Consider the following 17,079-nt stretch of genomic DNA (forward strand, 5'->3'; position numbering starts at 1 on the left):
ACTAGAAGATAGAAAACTGTAAACTACTTGGTAAGTAAGAGTTTTTCATGCTTAAATAGAGCCTAAGGGAGTGTTTGGGCCAAGAAGTGACTTATAATAATCTATGAATTATAATAGTTTGGGTATTATAATAGTTTGGGCTTGGAGTGTTATAGTATGTCTTATATATTATAATTTACATTTAGGACCAGGCTATTATAATATGTTGTCAATAATCTGCGTTTGGGGTGTAGACTTATTATAACCTGTGTTATTATTGTTTGTGTTTGGGGTGTAGACTATTATAGTCTGTATTATTATAAATTGTATTTGGGATGTAGATTATAATAATCTGTGTTATTATAAACTATGTTTGAGGTGGAGGTTATGGAGACTATTATAATTTGAGTTTTTAACCACCGTTCTTTTCCTACATATATACTATACATAAAATACATATTTTTCTTAAATTTATTTTCTTAAATCTTTTTAATTATGATATTAATTTAATAAATTTAACAACAATCTTGATTTTTTACTACTCTTTTTTTCTCTTTGCATGCGTATATGTCGCCACGTATTCAAGACGACGCGGAGCAGCTGAGGTCCTTAAAAATGGTTTAATTTTAAAAACGAAAAAAAAAAAAAGGAATCGCCACCTATCCTTCTTACGGTGTGATTGGACACTGAAATAAAGTAAATCATTTTAAATAAATAAAAAAACTAGTCTACGAAAAAATTAGAGTCGAGTTCAGGAGTCATTTGTGTAGAGGAAGGTGTCAACACCCCGTAAAACCTCTTTAGAAAACGGTGACCAAATTTAATGTCTTGAATAAAATTTATTTTTTTAAAAAATTATGTCTTATTTCATTGCTCACCACTCCAATATTTGAAGCAATGATCCCATAAAATAAATGGGATACACCCGTTAATTAAACTATATCGTGTTAAAATTCCTCACCGTAAGAGAATGAAAAATTATTACAATTTTTCAAATAGTCAAATTTCTTTTTCCTCTCGTAGAGATTCTCTCTAATACAATTTTTTTCTCCCCCTTCCAAATGACCAAAGGTCCCTATTTATAAACCCGGAGTGTGTCACAAATTAGAAAAATTTAATAAGCATGAAATCAAATTAGATATTATGTAATTTTATTAATTTTTATTTTTCTAAAATACTAAAAATGTGATATTGAAAGATTTTGTCTAAAATAAATTTATTTGTTTTTCCGAAAATGATAAATAAAACAAATGTATAAATAAATTCATTTATCTTTTTTCTAAAATGATAAAAATAAGTCAAAATTGATTTGATTTTTTAAAATAATAGATATTCCCATTAATGGTTTTTATTTTCCCTTTTAATAAAAGATTTTTAAAAATTATTATAAGATTTTATATTATTGTTTTTTTTCTTTAAAAAATAAATAAATCTTAGCCAATATTACAATTACTATATTTTAAAGAATAATAAAAAAAAGTTGTAGCATAAAATTAGGTGGCTACAGCGTATATATGGCACATCAAATTAAAAAAAATCTTCAAATGATTTTATTTAATCTTGTTAATTACGATGATCATTTTATAAATTTAGCTTCAATCTTACTTTTTCACTAGTTTTTTTTTTTACATGCACATATATGGTACATGAAATAAAAATTGATAGAGGGAGCTTCCACATTGGTCATCGTTTTTAAAAATGACTAAAAAGTGTCCGGCCTAATTGCTTCTGTTCTAAGCATCATTGTTTTTAATTTTGTCACATGTAAGCACAACTAGCATGCTGTAAGTATTTTTAACCTTTAAAAATGTTTGATGAGTATTAATGTAACTTGAAAAATATTTTTTTAAAAAAATATGGTAAGTACTAACTTTTATAAAAAAAATAAAATCCAAGATAATTTTCTATAATTTAGTTAGAAAACAAAACCTTGATTAGCTAAAATTAAAATATTTGGATACGATTGATAAGAACTCAAAGATTGATATGTTGGTTTTAGGTTTAAACTTAGTTGAATAATTTAATAAACAAAAAATATATATATACTTAATTAAACACAATTCAATATCGAAATTTCTTGAACGGTTTCTTCCATATCCCATAATTGTTAAAGTTGAACTAAAAGAAGAATATATTAAAACAGTATGTAGTTTTAATTTATTTCTTTTGCAAAAAAAAACTCCCTTATTATAAATTAGTTTAATTGAAAAATAAAAAATGAAGAAGAAGAAAAGAGTGATGAATTAAAGGCTTTTTCAATTTTTTATTTTTTATTTTTTTATTTTTGTAAGTGAATATGTTTTTATAAGTGAAGCTGAAACACTACAAGGATTTGGAAAACTCTCGATGCCATAAAGTGTCGGTCTTTGTATCCAAAGTGGTTGGGACAACCTCTCCTGACGTCAGACGCGTCGTCGTGAAGTCCGTCGGGCATAATGCATCAGGGAAGCAATTCCCGATGAGCAAACGCGACAGCGGGGAATGCCTTGTTTCCGACGCCGTCAATGTCAAGATGGATATTGGACATCGACAGTGATGTCCCAACGTCCCCTCCGTGCGTTGGGCGTACATTTCTCCCGACACGACGTCGGAGCAGCTTTTCCCAACGCTTTCTCCATGATGTCGAGAAAATGACGTTATTCTCGACACACATAAAGGTCAAGAGAAATTATTATTATTATTATTATTATTATTATTATTATTATTATTATTATTATTATTATTATTATTATTATTATTATCTTTTTCAATTGTTTTTTCTTATCGTGAGATATTGTTTTGGATTCCGATTCCAAAGACAACAAACAAAATTAATAACAAATTATTAAAATAAAAAATCGTAATTTATAGAATTAAATACTAAATCTGAATGTATAAGAAAAATTACAAATTGTTTAAATTGTTCAAAACAATTACGTGAAAAGGGAAAAACTACATTATCTCCTAATTATTGCCGCATACGTCAAATTCAAAGAATTCCAAACCTACAAATGACATAAAAGTAAATTTAGATATATATCACCGATGAGAAATTAAATAAATTAAAAGTTGAAAAATACGTACCCCAAATGTTCACGGTCCTCTCTATGCCCGACCCATTTCCTCAATCATCTTCCTCTTTTCTTCCATTTTTCGTGCATTTTCTTCCATTTGTTGGCATGCAACTTCGACGTTATTCGTTGTTCTTCGAATTATTTGTTAGCGTTTTCAAGGTTAGCTTTTAGTTCGCTAACCTCTCTAGAGTGTATCTCTTGCTCATATGAAAAGGAAGAACTAGTAGCAGTACTCTTTTAGAACTTGGGGCTTGGGGCCCAAACCAAGACATTTTGAGTAGTTCAGTCGCCTACCCAAAACGGTCTCACATATCTCGTGCCTAGAGAGTGGTTGAGAACCTTTTAGGGTAGATTGGGACTAGAGTTCTAGCATTTGATTCTACACCAAAAGTTTTAAGTTATGAGCTAAGAGTTAAAAGTAGAAAATAAAAGAAAAAGTTTTCATAAACTTACATGCACATCTACTGCCGCCTATAAAATACAACAAGAAATTGGGATTCTCCCGACGAATAAATCAACATCAGAGAAAATAATGACGGGAGGCATGTATTCTCCCAACGCATTATCCCCTACGTGGGTGAAGTTCACATATCCCAACGATGTGAAATCGGCATCGGGCTAAGGTAGACCTCTCCCAACACCAGTAACATGAACATCAGGGAACGTGTGACAATTAAATATATATTTGATTTTTCCCGACGCCTTTTAAGAGACATCGAAATAAGCTTCTGAATTTGTAATGCATGTGAACAAGGCGTTAGGGAAAATTAAATATTATTATTTAATTGTCACACATTTCCCAACGCCACGCAGCAAATGTTATCATTTTGGCTCCAATTGTCAATGTTTTTAGAACAAACGTCAGATGATAGGAAACAATTAAATAATATGTTTTCTTTCCCCTGACACGGCATGCACAACGTCGGGACAGGGACTAATATATCTCGATGCCATTAGTAATGCATCAGGATTATTGTTCAATAGTATTGATGCATTACTAATGGTGTTGGGACTGGACATCTTCTCCCGACATTTTCGTGGTGCGTCAGGAGTGATCTTATAAAAAGAACTCTTTCAGTTCTATAAATCACATAACCGACAAAGAAAGAAAGAAAGAAAATGAGAGAGAGGTCGAGAAGAAAAAGAGAGTTGCCCGCCCATCACTCACCATCGTTCATCCTCTTTCCCTCTATTGCTCCTAACTCCAGTAAATAATTTAGTTTTTGTTTTGGTTTAGTTTAGGTTTATCTTAAGGTTTAGGATTAGTTTAGTTTAGGTTTAGATTTTGTTTTAAATTAGTGTTATGATTTAGGGTTTGAATTTATTTTGTGATTTAGTTTTTGAATTAGTTTTGAAACAAGTTTTAGGATACAATTTGAATTTTATGTGTTTTATGGATTTGAGAATTGAAAATTTGATAATTAAAATTTGTGGGGGGTTGTGTATTGAAATTAAATTTGAGGAATTTGAGGAAGAGGGTGTAACGATTTCAATATTTGTCTTTGTGAAGGTTGTTATTGTTTCATAATTACTGTAATTTGTAGTTGAGATTTTTTTTCGCTTTCATGCAGTTATGGTAGCACTTAGTTCAAACTTAGTTGTTTTTTCTTAGTAGTTTTGTTTGTTGGAATTGTTAGGTAGCTTGTAAATATTGAAGTAATTTATTGTTGATTTGTTATGGCTATCTTGCAGTTATGGTAGCCTATTCAGTGCAAACTTAGTTTTGAATTTGTTAATATTTCTAAGGGTTTGAAGCTGTGTGAGGGGAGGTTGTAAAGTATGCTGGAAGGGGTAGATAGGTTAAAAAGATTGAAGTTGTTTGTGGTTAGTTTGTGGTGGCTATCCTGCAATTATGGTAGCCTATGTAGTTTAAATTTAGCTTTAGTGAAAAGTTTGGGAGATTGAGCATGGCCCCTCCAAGGAAGTAAGTTTAGAGTTTGAGAGGAGGAATATACAACTAATCAAACCTATATATGTTTTAGGTCTTTAACAATGGACAAGGGTTGGATGAAAATTAGGAATAAGTTTTCAGTTGAGTATAAAGAGGGAATAACCCAATTTTTAGAGGTTGCCAAATTTCAAGTCAATGATTAGGTACTCGTATTTGTTTAACTAATGTTTGTTTTTATGTCCACAAGTACTATATCATCATTCCTCAGCGATTTCGAGGAGACAGGTGCTCTGTTTCTCGAGTTCGACAACGAGTTGAACAATGCGGGAGGGTCGTCCTCGGTGGGAGACAATTCGATGAGTCTCAATACTTTAACGATAATTGCAAACACGTAGATTATCTTAACTTGTTTCTTATATGGTCTTCTATACAAGATTTTGATGTTGACTTCTATACAAGATTTTGATGTTGACTTCGTAACTTCTTGATGTAACTTTGTAGTTATAGCTTTGGAATTAACTTTGGACATCCATTGACTTGATGTAACTTCATACTTAATTACAACTTAGGTTGACATTACTTGAACTATTTATGAAATTATTGAAGTTTCTTGACATATATTTCTTGTGATAAAGTTAGTGTTATTGCACGTTGCTTAGTGATAGTTCTTAAACTTATTATATTTGACATTTTATAACAGGTTTAGATAATAAATTGGATATTTTTTATGTAATAAAATACTTTTAATGGCGCTTTCAATAACATCGCAAAAGCATTGCTTTAAAAAAAACTATAGGAATTTTTAATGGCGCACTTCAATATGTCGCAAAAGATTTTTATAAATGTCACAAATTAATCTTTAGCAACAACATTATTTGTCACTAAAACATCACATATAGTGGCGAGTTCAATATGTCACTATAAAAAAATAAATAGTGACATAACATATGTTACAACATTTAGTAATGCGCAAATGTCACTAGAAGTATATCTTTTGCGGTGGGTAATTGTTGGTCACTAAAACTTTTAGCTATGCAGATACATCGACAGTTCTAGCTCTTCGTCGCTAATACTTTTAGCGACATGTTTTTATGTTTTAGTGGCATTTTTTGTGTGTCAGTAAAAATGCAATTTCTTGTTATCTTCCACGTTTCTTCATCTCCTCTTCAAGATTTTCATTCTTCTATTTTTAAACAATTTATCCTTCTTTTTAAATCTTCTATTTCATCTTCATCATTTTCGACAAGATTCTTTGAAGCTACTTCATCTTCCTCATATTCAAGAATACCAAAATCATTTAAATATCATTTTGACATGATTTAAACAATTGTTTACTATGGTCGACACGATCGTTTAAATTTGAAGCCCTTTTTTCCATTATTGCAAAGAAATACATTGTTGATATGATCTAAACGTTCGCTTACCATAGTTAACACGATCGTTTAGATTTGAAGCCCATTTTCCATCGTTTAAAAAGAACTACACGAACGTCCGAATATGATCTAAACGATCGCTTACCATAGTCAACACAATCGTTTAGCATGGTCAACATGATCGTTTAGATTTGAATCCATTTTTCGGCCATCGTTTAAAAAGAACTAAACGATCATATGGATATGATCTAAACGACCACTTACCATAGTCAACATATACATAATCATGTAGATATGATCGTGTGGATATGATCTAATTGATGACTTACCAAATAAAAAAAAAAAGTATCCAAAATCATGTTGATTAGGTAAGCGATCATTTAGCTCATATCCACACGATCGTGTAATTCTTTTTAAACGATGAGAAAAGGGCTTCAAATCTTGTTAACCATGCTAAATGATCGTGTGTTGACTAGGTAATAAGCGATCGTTTAGATCATATCAAAGTGATATTTAAATGATCTTGATATTTTAGAAAAGAAGCTAGGAGAAAGAAAGAGAAGATGAAGAAATAAATAAATAAATAAATAAATAAAGATAGATAGATAGAAAGAAAATATGAAAAAATAAAGGAAGAAAAAGAAGATGAATAAAAACAGAAGAAAAAAAAATCTAGAAGAAGAACTGAAGAAATCTGGAAGAAAAGATGAATAAATTGCAAAAAAGAAAAAAAAAGTGATGAATCGTCCACAATATCAAGGGCAAATTTGGAATTTATGAAAAGATTTTATCGGTTTCTTGGACTTTTTGATTTTTTTACATGAACCGTAAATATTTTGGTGTTTTGTTATATTTATGAAAATTAACCTAATAAGAAATCAATTAAAAAGTCAAGATTGTTTCTTTAGGAACTCGAATCGTGGGAAGGTGATTCCCGGATCCGGACTCCTCAAAATGGGGGAGAAAATCAAGGACAAGTATGTCAATTCTCCGAGGACGGAGATGGGAATGCTCCCTCACTCTGTCTCGACCTCGTTGCCAACTCTAATACAACTTTTTCTCTAATTCTCTAACACTGTCTGATTATCCCCGGTGAAAGATGTTGAATCCTTTGATAATGGATTAAATAAATACCTTAATTTGGTATAATGGTGTTATACAGATCGAACCATTGGGTTTCCTAATTACAATCCCGGGTTAATGATATTAATTGAGGAAGGTTTTGTTTGGTGTTTTCTTTTAAAACAATGTAAGAAAATAAATTGTGAACAAAGTAAAATTATAGACAATGGAAAGGAGAGAGAGTTGTGAAGATTATAATTAAAAGGGCTTAGTTTGGATTTATGTCGACGTTTTTCTCATTAATTTAATTGTTCATCAAACTCTAGATTTACACTTCTTATCTAATCAAGCCTACCCAACATGATTAAGCAACGGTAATCAACCATCTTAATTAATTAATTAGCCAACATGAGTAGATGAGCGCATACCAATTTCTTAAAATTAAAGTCACGCTGCAACATAGAAATAAGAAAAATTGCATCATATGACAAAAAAGTTTAGAAAAACTAGTCCATAGCACCTATTTTTTGCATATTAAAAATATGACAAATAATTAGATATATCATATAGCTATTAGAGAATTATCAAAAGGCTATTAGAGAGTTATCCGTTTTTAAGTTTGCTACTTTTGCAATTTAGAAAATGTAGTGACATGAACTCTATTATCATAAATTTTTTTACTATTTTTACAAACCTCTCTAAAAATAATATATATGAAAATGTAAGAACAAAAGATACCTAAACTACAGTAAAGAACCTGTTAGATTTAGCCTGTTGAAAAAATATATCAGTTATTGGATGATGATGATGAAAAATAAAATTAAAAGTTAGGTAGCTAATCACTTAGGGGGCGTTTGGGGCGAAGAGTTAACTTATAATAATCTGGTATTATAATTGTCTAGAGATTATAATAGTCTGTGTTTAAGGTTCAGACTATTATAGTCTGTGTTTGGGGTGCAGACTATTATAGTCTATGTTTGGGGTGCAGAATATTATAGTTTGTGTTATTATAAGCTGTGTTTGAGGTGAAGATTATTACAATTTGGTTTTTTCACTATTCTTAGTTTTGTCTATATATTGTACATGAAATACACATTTTTCTTCGATTGATTTTATTAAATCTTGTTAATTATAATATTCATTTAATAAATTTAGCTTCAAACTTGGTTTTTCACTTTTTTTTTTCTTTTTTTTTGTCATGCATATATATGGTACATGAAATACACATTTTTCTTCAACTGGTTTTATTAAATCTTGTTAATTAAGATATTCATTTCTTCACTAACATTTTTTGTAAGTCATTGATTACATGTCCTAAAAATAATTTTAGGAGAAAATTTAATTACTAATTATTCATTTTCATTATTTAATTATTAGTATTTTTCATTACTTTGTGTTTTTTTTTTCAAAAATGATTTTTAAAGGAAGTTGTAAGTTTTTAATTTTGTAAAAAAAAATTAAAAAATTTATATAAGTTTTTGCATGATTTTAACCACTACATACCGTCATTTTTTCTAAATGCATTTGGCATACAAATTTATTCTTTTTATGATAGAACTTTATTGTTTTTGTCTCTTTTATCATGCTATCATTCTTTTTATAACACAGGTTTTCTTCTTGAAAAAATGCATTATGATACATATCTTTTCTTCTTCAGATTTATAATACAAATTTGGTTATTCAAATTTTGTTTTAGGCTAAATCTTTTCAGAAACTAGCTTTTTAATGAAAAAAAGTAGAATCGTATTTTTTAAAAATTATTCTTTTGATTTATTTAAAAATAAAAGCTCAAAAAAAAGGTTTTTTTTTTATTATTATTCAATGGAAATACAAGTATACTTTCATTTTACCCCACCTATTTACCAATATTTATTTTTATTATGTTTATTTATTTTTGTAGCAAACATTGTCAAAAATTATTGATTGTCTGGTTTGTTTTTTTCCTTTCTAAAAACTTGAAATAAATTGATAAAACTGTGAATTACTATTTTTCCCAAGTTTAACACAATTGATTTTTCTCATTATGTTTAGGCATTAACCCTTTAAGACAAATTTTCTAAATTTTTGCAAAGAAAATTCTTCTAAGATATTTTTCCTAAGTAATTTTTACTACGTTATTTTTACAAATATATTTTTCGTAACTTATTTTTCCCAACAAGTCATACTCCTAAGTTATTTTTGCAAAGTAGATTTTTTCTAATTTATTTTTCCTAACAAAATTCATTAGATGAATTTTTTTTGGCATAATTGAAATTTGTGAAATATATAATAATCCTTGGAGGAGTGAAGAATGGTGATAAAAAGAAAAATGGGAGAGTGAGAAATAGTGTCATAGAAGAAACTGGAAGAGTGAGTAATAGTGACAAAAGAGAAATAGGGAAATGAGTATGATAGTTCTAATTCTAATCATTGAGTTATAATAACCCTTAGACCAAACATGGAGTGGGCTAAAACAGCTCACTCAACTTCTTCTTAATCTGAGGGCCAAACAGCCACTTACAAGTTTAATTTTCAAAAGAGTTTTAAATTTGTACCGCTAGAACTTTAATAACGGTATAAGTTTAAGGGTTTAATTTTTATCTTGTTTAAAGGTCCAATTTCTACAACGTTCTAACTTTAACATTTGTATAAGGTAAGAGTTAGAAGGAATAATCAAATTTGAAAAAGAAACTAAAGTTATTATACCTTGCAGTTAATTATTAAAAGGGAGATTGTTATGAATAGTACCAAAAATGAAACTATTTGATTTACAAAATATAGCAAAATTTTCAAATAAATTATAGAAAGTTGGATGAATTTTGTTATATTTTTTTAAATAGTTTCAATATTTAGCTATTTTGAAAGATGTCGTTTAATAAAAATTGCACTACCACCTAACTTATTATAAAAACAAAAAAAATGCAATTCCCTATAACAAAAAATAAAAATAAAAAAATAAATTAAAATAATGAAGTTTACTGATTTACCTTTAGAGCTAACAAATCCTATTTCAAATTCAAAAAAAACAAAACTAGTTTTTGCCACCCATTTTGAAATCAAATCCTCTACTTTTCGTAGGAAAATTGGAAGAACTTACGACCCACATATTGAATATTGGCCAAATTGAAGTTTATTGCTATATATTATTCATCGAAAGGAAAGACAAAAGAAAAGAAAAGTGGTTTAATGCTTTGGGGCTGTGTTTTGTACATTGTAATTTGAAAGGTTGTGCTTCTTTTGTGGATGGTGAAAGTCAATGTTGCTTGCACCAAAAGCACTTCCATTCATTTACCCCTCGGTGTTTTTATATGATACCTTTGTCTTCCCTATTCCCAAAAAATACAAATTCCTTTCTTCACATAAATATTCCACAGTTCTCTTTTTGTATAACGAATATCTTAAACTTTTTACAAATAAAAAAATAATAATAATAATATATATTCAAAATAAAGTTTCCTTTAACTCCTCTTGGTTCGTGTTTCTAATTCTATATCACTTCTTTTTCTCTTGCTCATTCTTGGTTTTGTTTGATTCGTATCCATCTTCTCTAATTCAAAAGTTTAAACTAATAGATCAAGGTAAATTTAATTATATATTATCCAACACTTATCTTTACCAATAGACATAAATAAATATTAATTTGGAGAACACCAATGTAGGTCTTCAATCTCACAACCTATCTAGAGCACCTACTCTATCACCAACTTACATAACCAATTGAAAAAAGTACTCCACTTATTGCCTCTAATTATCACGCGTTGTTAGAAGCCTTGTCCCATAGTTTGATCAAGAGAGATATTAGGAGAGAAAATATTAAAAAAGATATAAAATTTTGTGTTGAAACATAACATTTGTACTAATAATATTTAGGTCATACTATGGAACTACCCAACAATAAATCCAACGAAAGGATTTGTAATGCACATTGTCATTGGGAGTGAAGAAAGTGATTAGAAAGTATAATTAAGATTGAATAACGTAAGGGATGAGTGGATGTAGTTTTAAGAAACCTAAATTGGCCTTGGAAATGGGAACAACACACCAACAAAGAGTAGCGTTTAAGCCAAATTCCATTGGGATTCTCTTTCTTCATACTAAACTCTCTCCCGGTCATAATTTCAGTTCCCAAACTCCAAAAATACTATTCGTTGTTACAGTCTGTTATTAATTTACTTTTACCAACTTACGACTTCATTTCATTTAAGATCTTGGTCAACAAAACACATCATTATTGTCTTCTGCTTTTTCTTCTAATCATTTCGGAGATGTTCAAGGCTTGTTTTAAATTGGTTATTATAGTCAATTCACTTTGGAGATGGTTATCATGTTCGTTATCAAACCAAGCCTTAATCATAAGAGTTAAATGTTTAATCTATTAACTTTTGGTTTGGATGTTTGTTTTGTGTGTGTTGAATGAGAGTTTCTGTTGAACTGATTTTTGAACATAATTGATTGTGTTGCTTTTTGAAGATGTATATGGAAAAGGTGAAAAAAGCAATATAAAGGTTATAATTGTGCTGAAGTTTCATTTTCTCAATGCAAAGTGTTGAGGGAAAATAGTGAAATGCCTCAGAGCATGAAGATAGCAGAAGAAAAGGACTCAACATTTGAGATTATACATATCGACAAGTACTATAGAGGGCTAAAAGATGCAAATCATAACCAAAAAAGAAAGAAAAAGCTCTCTTCTTTTTCTTTCCCTTTCTTTTTTTTTTTTTTTTTTCAACTTTCATCTCTGTCACTGTACACAACCCAATATTTTGAATCTACAATGAAAAACAAACAGCACCTAATTAATCAACCTCAGTGTCTACCTTAATAAGGATAAAAGAATTTCCTCACTTTGTACAATACAAACAACAATATTTCAGATTAAGGAATTAGACTATGAACAAAGCCATGGCAAAGATTTCAGCTGACTATGATTTGTTACTTTAGATTTCATCACTTTCGTCATTTGAGTTTGCAGTTTCTTACAAACATGCTCTAACTCCATCACTCTCCATTGGATTCCTTGTATGTGCGCTTTCAGTTTCTCATTCTCTTCTGGAAAATCGAGCTTTCCGTCCAGTTTACAAGGCAAACTTGTGATGGACGTAGAGCTGTTAGCTGTTTGAAGTAAGGTTTTGAGCTTGAGTTCCTCAGAAATCAGGGCTTGTATGGAAGATGTGGATGGAAATCTTATGTTTTCTGAAAGATTTATGCAAGTTTCAGCTGAAAGCTTCTCGTAATCCAATGCACAACACATCTTAACCTTTTCTTCTTCTGACATTTCTGTATGAACCTGTAATCAACATGATTCAGTCAGACCATACGTTCTAAATTAAGGTTTCAAAGCCTAAAAAACTCCCAGGAGATTAAAAATAAAGTTGAAACAATTCAAAAGATATTACCTCTATGTACATATCTATGGCACGGTACATATCATCATGGGAGCTTCGAGCATAATCTGGCAGGGCTTTAGCAAGGGCTAGGAACTTTGAAGGCTTTAAACAAGGGTCAGGAGCTACTTCTGCCATGTACAAATCCATTAACCTAGCTACTCTTTTTAATGGCATCGGAGATGTTCGGTTCATTTTTTCAAGCAAAAACGCTTTGATGAATCTTAGAACAAGATTCACGTCATATAAATAATTCATTCCGGATGGAGATGGAAGTAGTAAATTGTCCAATGATCCTTGATCTAACCTTGCACCAATCATCTTCTCCAACTTATTTCGAATATATTTGTCTATGTTCAATCCCAAAGCAACTCGAAGAATGCTGAAAAGGCTCTTGCAGGAAACAGAACTGTGCTCAAGAACATAGAGCATTTCGACTACTACCTCAACAATCTTACGCTTTTCTTCTCTTGTAGCATTCGAAGACTTCGATTTCTGGTAATAAATAAGGAACCTACCAATGACACCTTCATCAAAATTTCGTTCGAGTATAAATTGAACCAACATTTTAACCAAATCAGGAGTGAAGACTAAAAGTTCCTCAAACCACCATAATCCATTAGAGAACCCTGTCTTTAAGCTTTCAGTACTTTTCGTATCACACGAAAACCGTAATGCCGAGCTATCGGGCGAGGATGTAGATGGACAAGAATTTGCTTCCACAGCTAAGTTCAGCCTTCCAACAAGAGAATCTAAGCATTTCTCAATCACAATTGGAGGGCTAAGAAACAAATCTTGACATCGTTTCAAAGCATTCAAAAGCTCAGACCAACTCCACTCGCTGATATCTTCAATGTATTTCTCTGTTTGTTCTTGTAAATTTTGGGTTCCTGAGATTGAACTGTTCATCTCCATGAATTGTGCTGCAGAATATAATAGAGGGACATTTGAAGGATTCAATTTAAGATTTCCATTGTTGTAACAGAACTTCAATATCAACTCAAATCCCTCTGCCCCTCCAGGAAAATCCTGGAATATCAGCTTCAAATTTCTTGAAGTAGCCTTTGATTTACCAAATAGCTTGCTCAACCTCCCAGAGTACGAAGCTACAATTTTCTACAGAAGTAGCCAAAAGAAAAAGAAAAAAAAAAAAAAAAAAAAAAGAAAGAAAGAAAGAAAGAAAAAAAAAATCAATACAAAATTAAACCAAAAACAAGTAATCAAAAAACATACGCCAGAGAATAGGTAAAGTAAAACAAAAAACAAAAAGACATAACAAAACAAAAAACCCAAAGGAGAATTGAGAAAACCCAGAATCAAAAGGGGGTGAAAAAGGAGCAGAGAATTAATTACCTTATCCACCATGAAAATCTCTTCGCCATTGACATCCACTTCAAGATTACAGCAAACCTCCATCACCCAGAAAAAGGAAAACTCAAGAGAAGAAGTAAAAAGGATAAATGGGTGATTTCAAAATTAGAATTGGAAACAGGAATTGGGTTTGTTGAAGCCGAAAAAGAAGAGTGAAGAAGAAGAAGAAGAAGAAGAAGAAGAGAGTTGGGGTTTATTCTGAAAAGAAAGAAGAAGACAAGAAGTAGAAAATGGGGGGGTGGGGGGGTGGGTTTAGCAGGAATTCAATCAACAACTTCACTGCAAAATGATTCTAAAAACTGAGATATATGATTATAAAGATTCTCAACGCCGGTGGGAAGAAACAAGCAGTAGAAAATGGAAATACAACAACCAAGTCAATAATATTATACAAATTCCAAGAGAAAGAGAGAGATGAGTGCAAGTGAAGTGTGTGTGACCACTGACATTCCTGCCCAAAAGTTAAAAAAAAAAAACAAAAAAAACAAAAAAATTTAATCTTGAGCTAAAAAAAGTAGTTAATAATAAACTCTTGAATGTCCAGCCAGACCCAGAACAAAAATAAATAAGAATTAAGTTCAGAAATAAATAGATATTGATTTTGTAGGGCACAGTGCCCTACCCTCAACTCCCAACTGGGTTTGTTCCCTGGTCCATCGCTAACATTTTTCTTTTAGTTTGGTAAGGGACTTTGGTTTTGAAATATTTATCTATTGAAATGTGCCCATATATGTTCTAAATTTTTTAATTTTCTATCTAAAACATTTTTGATATATTTAAAATTTGGTTAAGTTATAAAACTACCACAGTCTAGCATAATGGCAATTACATATTCTAACTTTCAATAGTAAAAATTAAGTACTCAAATTTGTATAACTAGATCTATAAGCTTGCCATTATTATAGAAATTAAACACTTAAATGATAAAAATTGAATATTTGAACTTAAATAATTATTACAACTTTTATATAAGTATATAAATTTTAGAATCCAATTTCAACACTCATAAGTTTGGGGCCTAATTCTTATAATACTTGTTGGAGATGGACGTGGGTCCCAAACTCCCAGCCCAATTACAATAAAATCCCAAATCACAAGATAGATGCGGAAGTGATAGGATTTATACATTCTCATCTGTTCTGCTCCTAAGCATTTATGAACTTTTATTTATGGACATTGAGAAGTTCATTTGTGTCGCTCTCATAGAAATTGTAGGCCTTAATTTGGACACCATGGGCATGGCCATGGCCATGGGAATACCCTACAAAAATTCTGGTGGAGAAATCATGTAAAATGGGAAATTATAGGAAGTGAAGTAAAGGTTGAATTTTGTAATAATTAGGGTATATTTAGTAAAAGATAAAAAAAAAAAAAGGAGAAAAGATTACACCTAATAAAAACAAGTAAGGAACAACCACACGAAAATGGAGACAGAGACAGGTAAATTAGGAATGCATTGACGGTTGGTTGGGTTCATGTCATGTACTATTTAGAGCCCAGCGAGAGCCATGTGATACTTCAACTTACTCTTTTACCCTCATCCCACGTCTCTATTTTCACTCTCCTATCTTTTCCGCTGTCTAATTGAGGGCGAAGAATTTGAACTAATACATCTAAGTATCAATTTTAGACTAAATTTTAGTGTAGCATGCTTCCCTTTTACAGCAAAACAACTAAATTAACAATATATATTATTAATCGAAGAAATGGGGTAAAAGAAAAGATTGGTTGATACTTAGGGATGGCAACCCGACAACCCTACCCAACCAACCAGAAAATATGGGTTGGGTTGAAAATGTTCCTCAACCCGTTTACACCCGTAATATATAGAATGTCCCTCAAATATTGTTTGATCTTTAAACTCTCATGGAAAATAATTTAGTCTTACGACTTTAGTTTTTTACCATTTAGTCTTTATAGTTTTAATTTCGTAATAATTTAGTTAAGTATATAATTATTTAGCTCTTTTACTTATCGTAACAGTTGAGTTCTATAATCTTTTAGCTCTTTTACTTAAAATTTGTAACAATTGAGTTCTTAATCTAGAAAATAAGTTATCAAAATTTGATGTTCAGTTTTTTTATTAATTTATGATGTAGATTTTGTATTTTATAAAAATTATTGGAATCTAATTAGTCTATCAATTTATTTACGTAAGAGATAAACTATCATAGCTCAATTGACATACCTAGTAACCACAAGATTTTTTATTCAAATCCTCCCCATTTCTGATTGTATTTACATATAGGATTGTTTATAAACTAATAATATATGGTCAAGTTTAGGACTAAGGGTGTGTTTGGTAGCCAAAATCACTTTTACACAAAAATATGATATTTGGCAACCTAACGAAAGTGATTTTAGAAAAATAAGAAATCACTCAAAGTTTCAATTTTGAAGCATTAGCTTTCTAGTGATTGTGGAAATGTGATTAACCGAAAATCACTACTTTCTTTTATATATTTTTTAAAACCTAAAATATTCGAAAATTTTAAGAAGCACCACACTTTTGGTATTACATTTCAAAAGTAGCACTCTTGAAAAACTCGTAATTTTATTTTTCTCGATCAATCTCGACCGAGCTTGACACGAGATTCTTCACAAATTTTAAAAAAATCTTTCAACGTAATTTCTCGGTCCATCCCGATCGTGATCGACACCGAGATTGTGTGTTTTTTTTTAATTTCAAAATAAAGGGTTTCATCAAATGACAAAAATACCATTGTAAGCTCGAACGTTAGATATTCTCACAAAATATTGAACCCTAAACATTGTGCTCATTTTAGCGGAGAACTAAACGAGTTTACTTCCAAAATCAAAAGAATTTCTCTAATTTTTGCTCCGTGAAATTTCAAGAAGTCATCCTCGAACTTAAATCTCCGAATGTGAATTACTTTGAACGATTTGATAGTTTAAGGGGTTAGTTTTTAGTTTATGTTAGATTCTTTTCTACGAAATCTGAGGCGGATGGAAAATTTTTATAGTTGGAT

General features: G+C 30.5%; 1 protein-coding gene across 1 annotated transcript; it reads right to left on the reverse strand.

Moving 5' to 3' along the window:
* Window positions 1–11,996: 11,996 nt before the first annotated feature.
* LOC103495925 (BTB/POZ domain-containing protein At3g22104-like) lies at window positions 11,997–14,647 on the reverse strand. The gene is made up of 3 exons (XM_008457603.3): window positions 14,072–14,647; window positions 12,731–13,834; window positions 11,997–12,621 (listed from the first exon to the last, which is right to left on the reverse strand). The coding sequence occupies exons 1-3, from the start codon at window positions 14,132–14,134 to the stop codon at window positions 12,223–12,225; spliced, it is 1,566 nt and encodes a 521-aa protein (XP_008455825.2). The 5' UTR covers window positions 14,135–14,647; the 3' UTR covers window positions 11,997–12,222.
* Between the last annotated feature and the right edge of the window lie 2,432 nt (window positions 14,648–17,079).

This window comes from Cucumis melo, chromosome 11 (assembly GCF_025177605.1).
Source record: "Cucumis melo cultivar AY chromosome 11, USDA_Cmelo_AY_1.0, whole genome shotgun sequence".
Lineage (NCBI taxonomy): Eukaryota > Viridiplantae > Streptophyta > Magnoliopsida > Cucurbitales > Cucurbitaceae > Cucumis > Cucumis melo.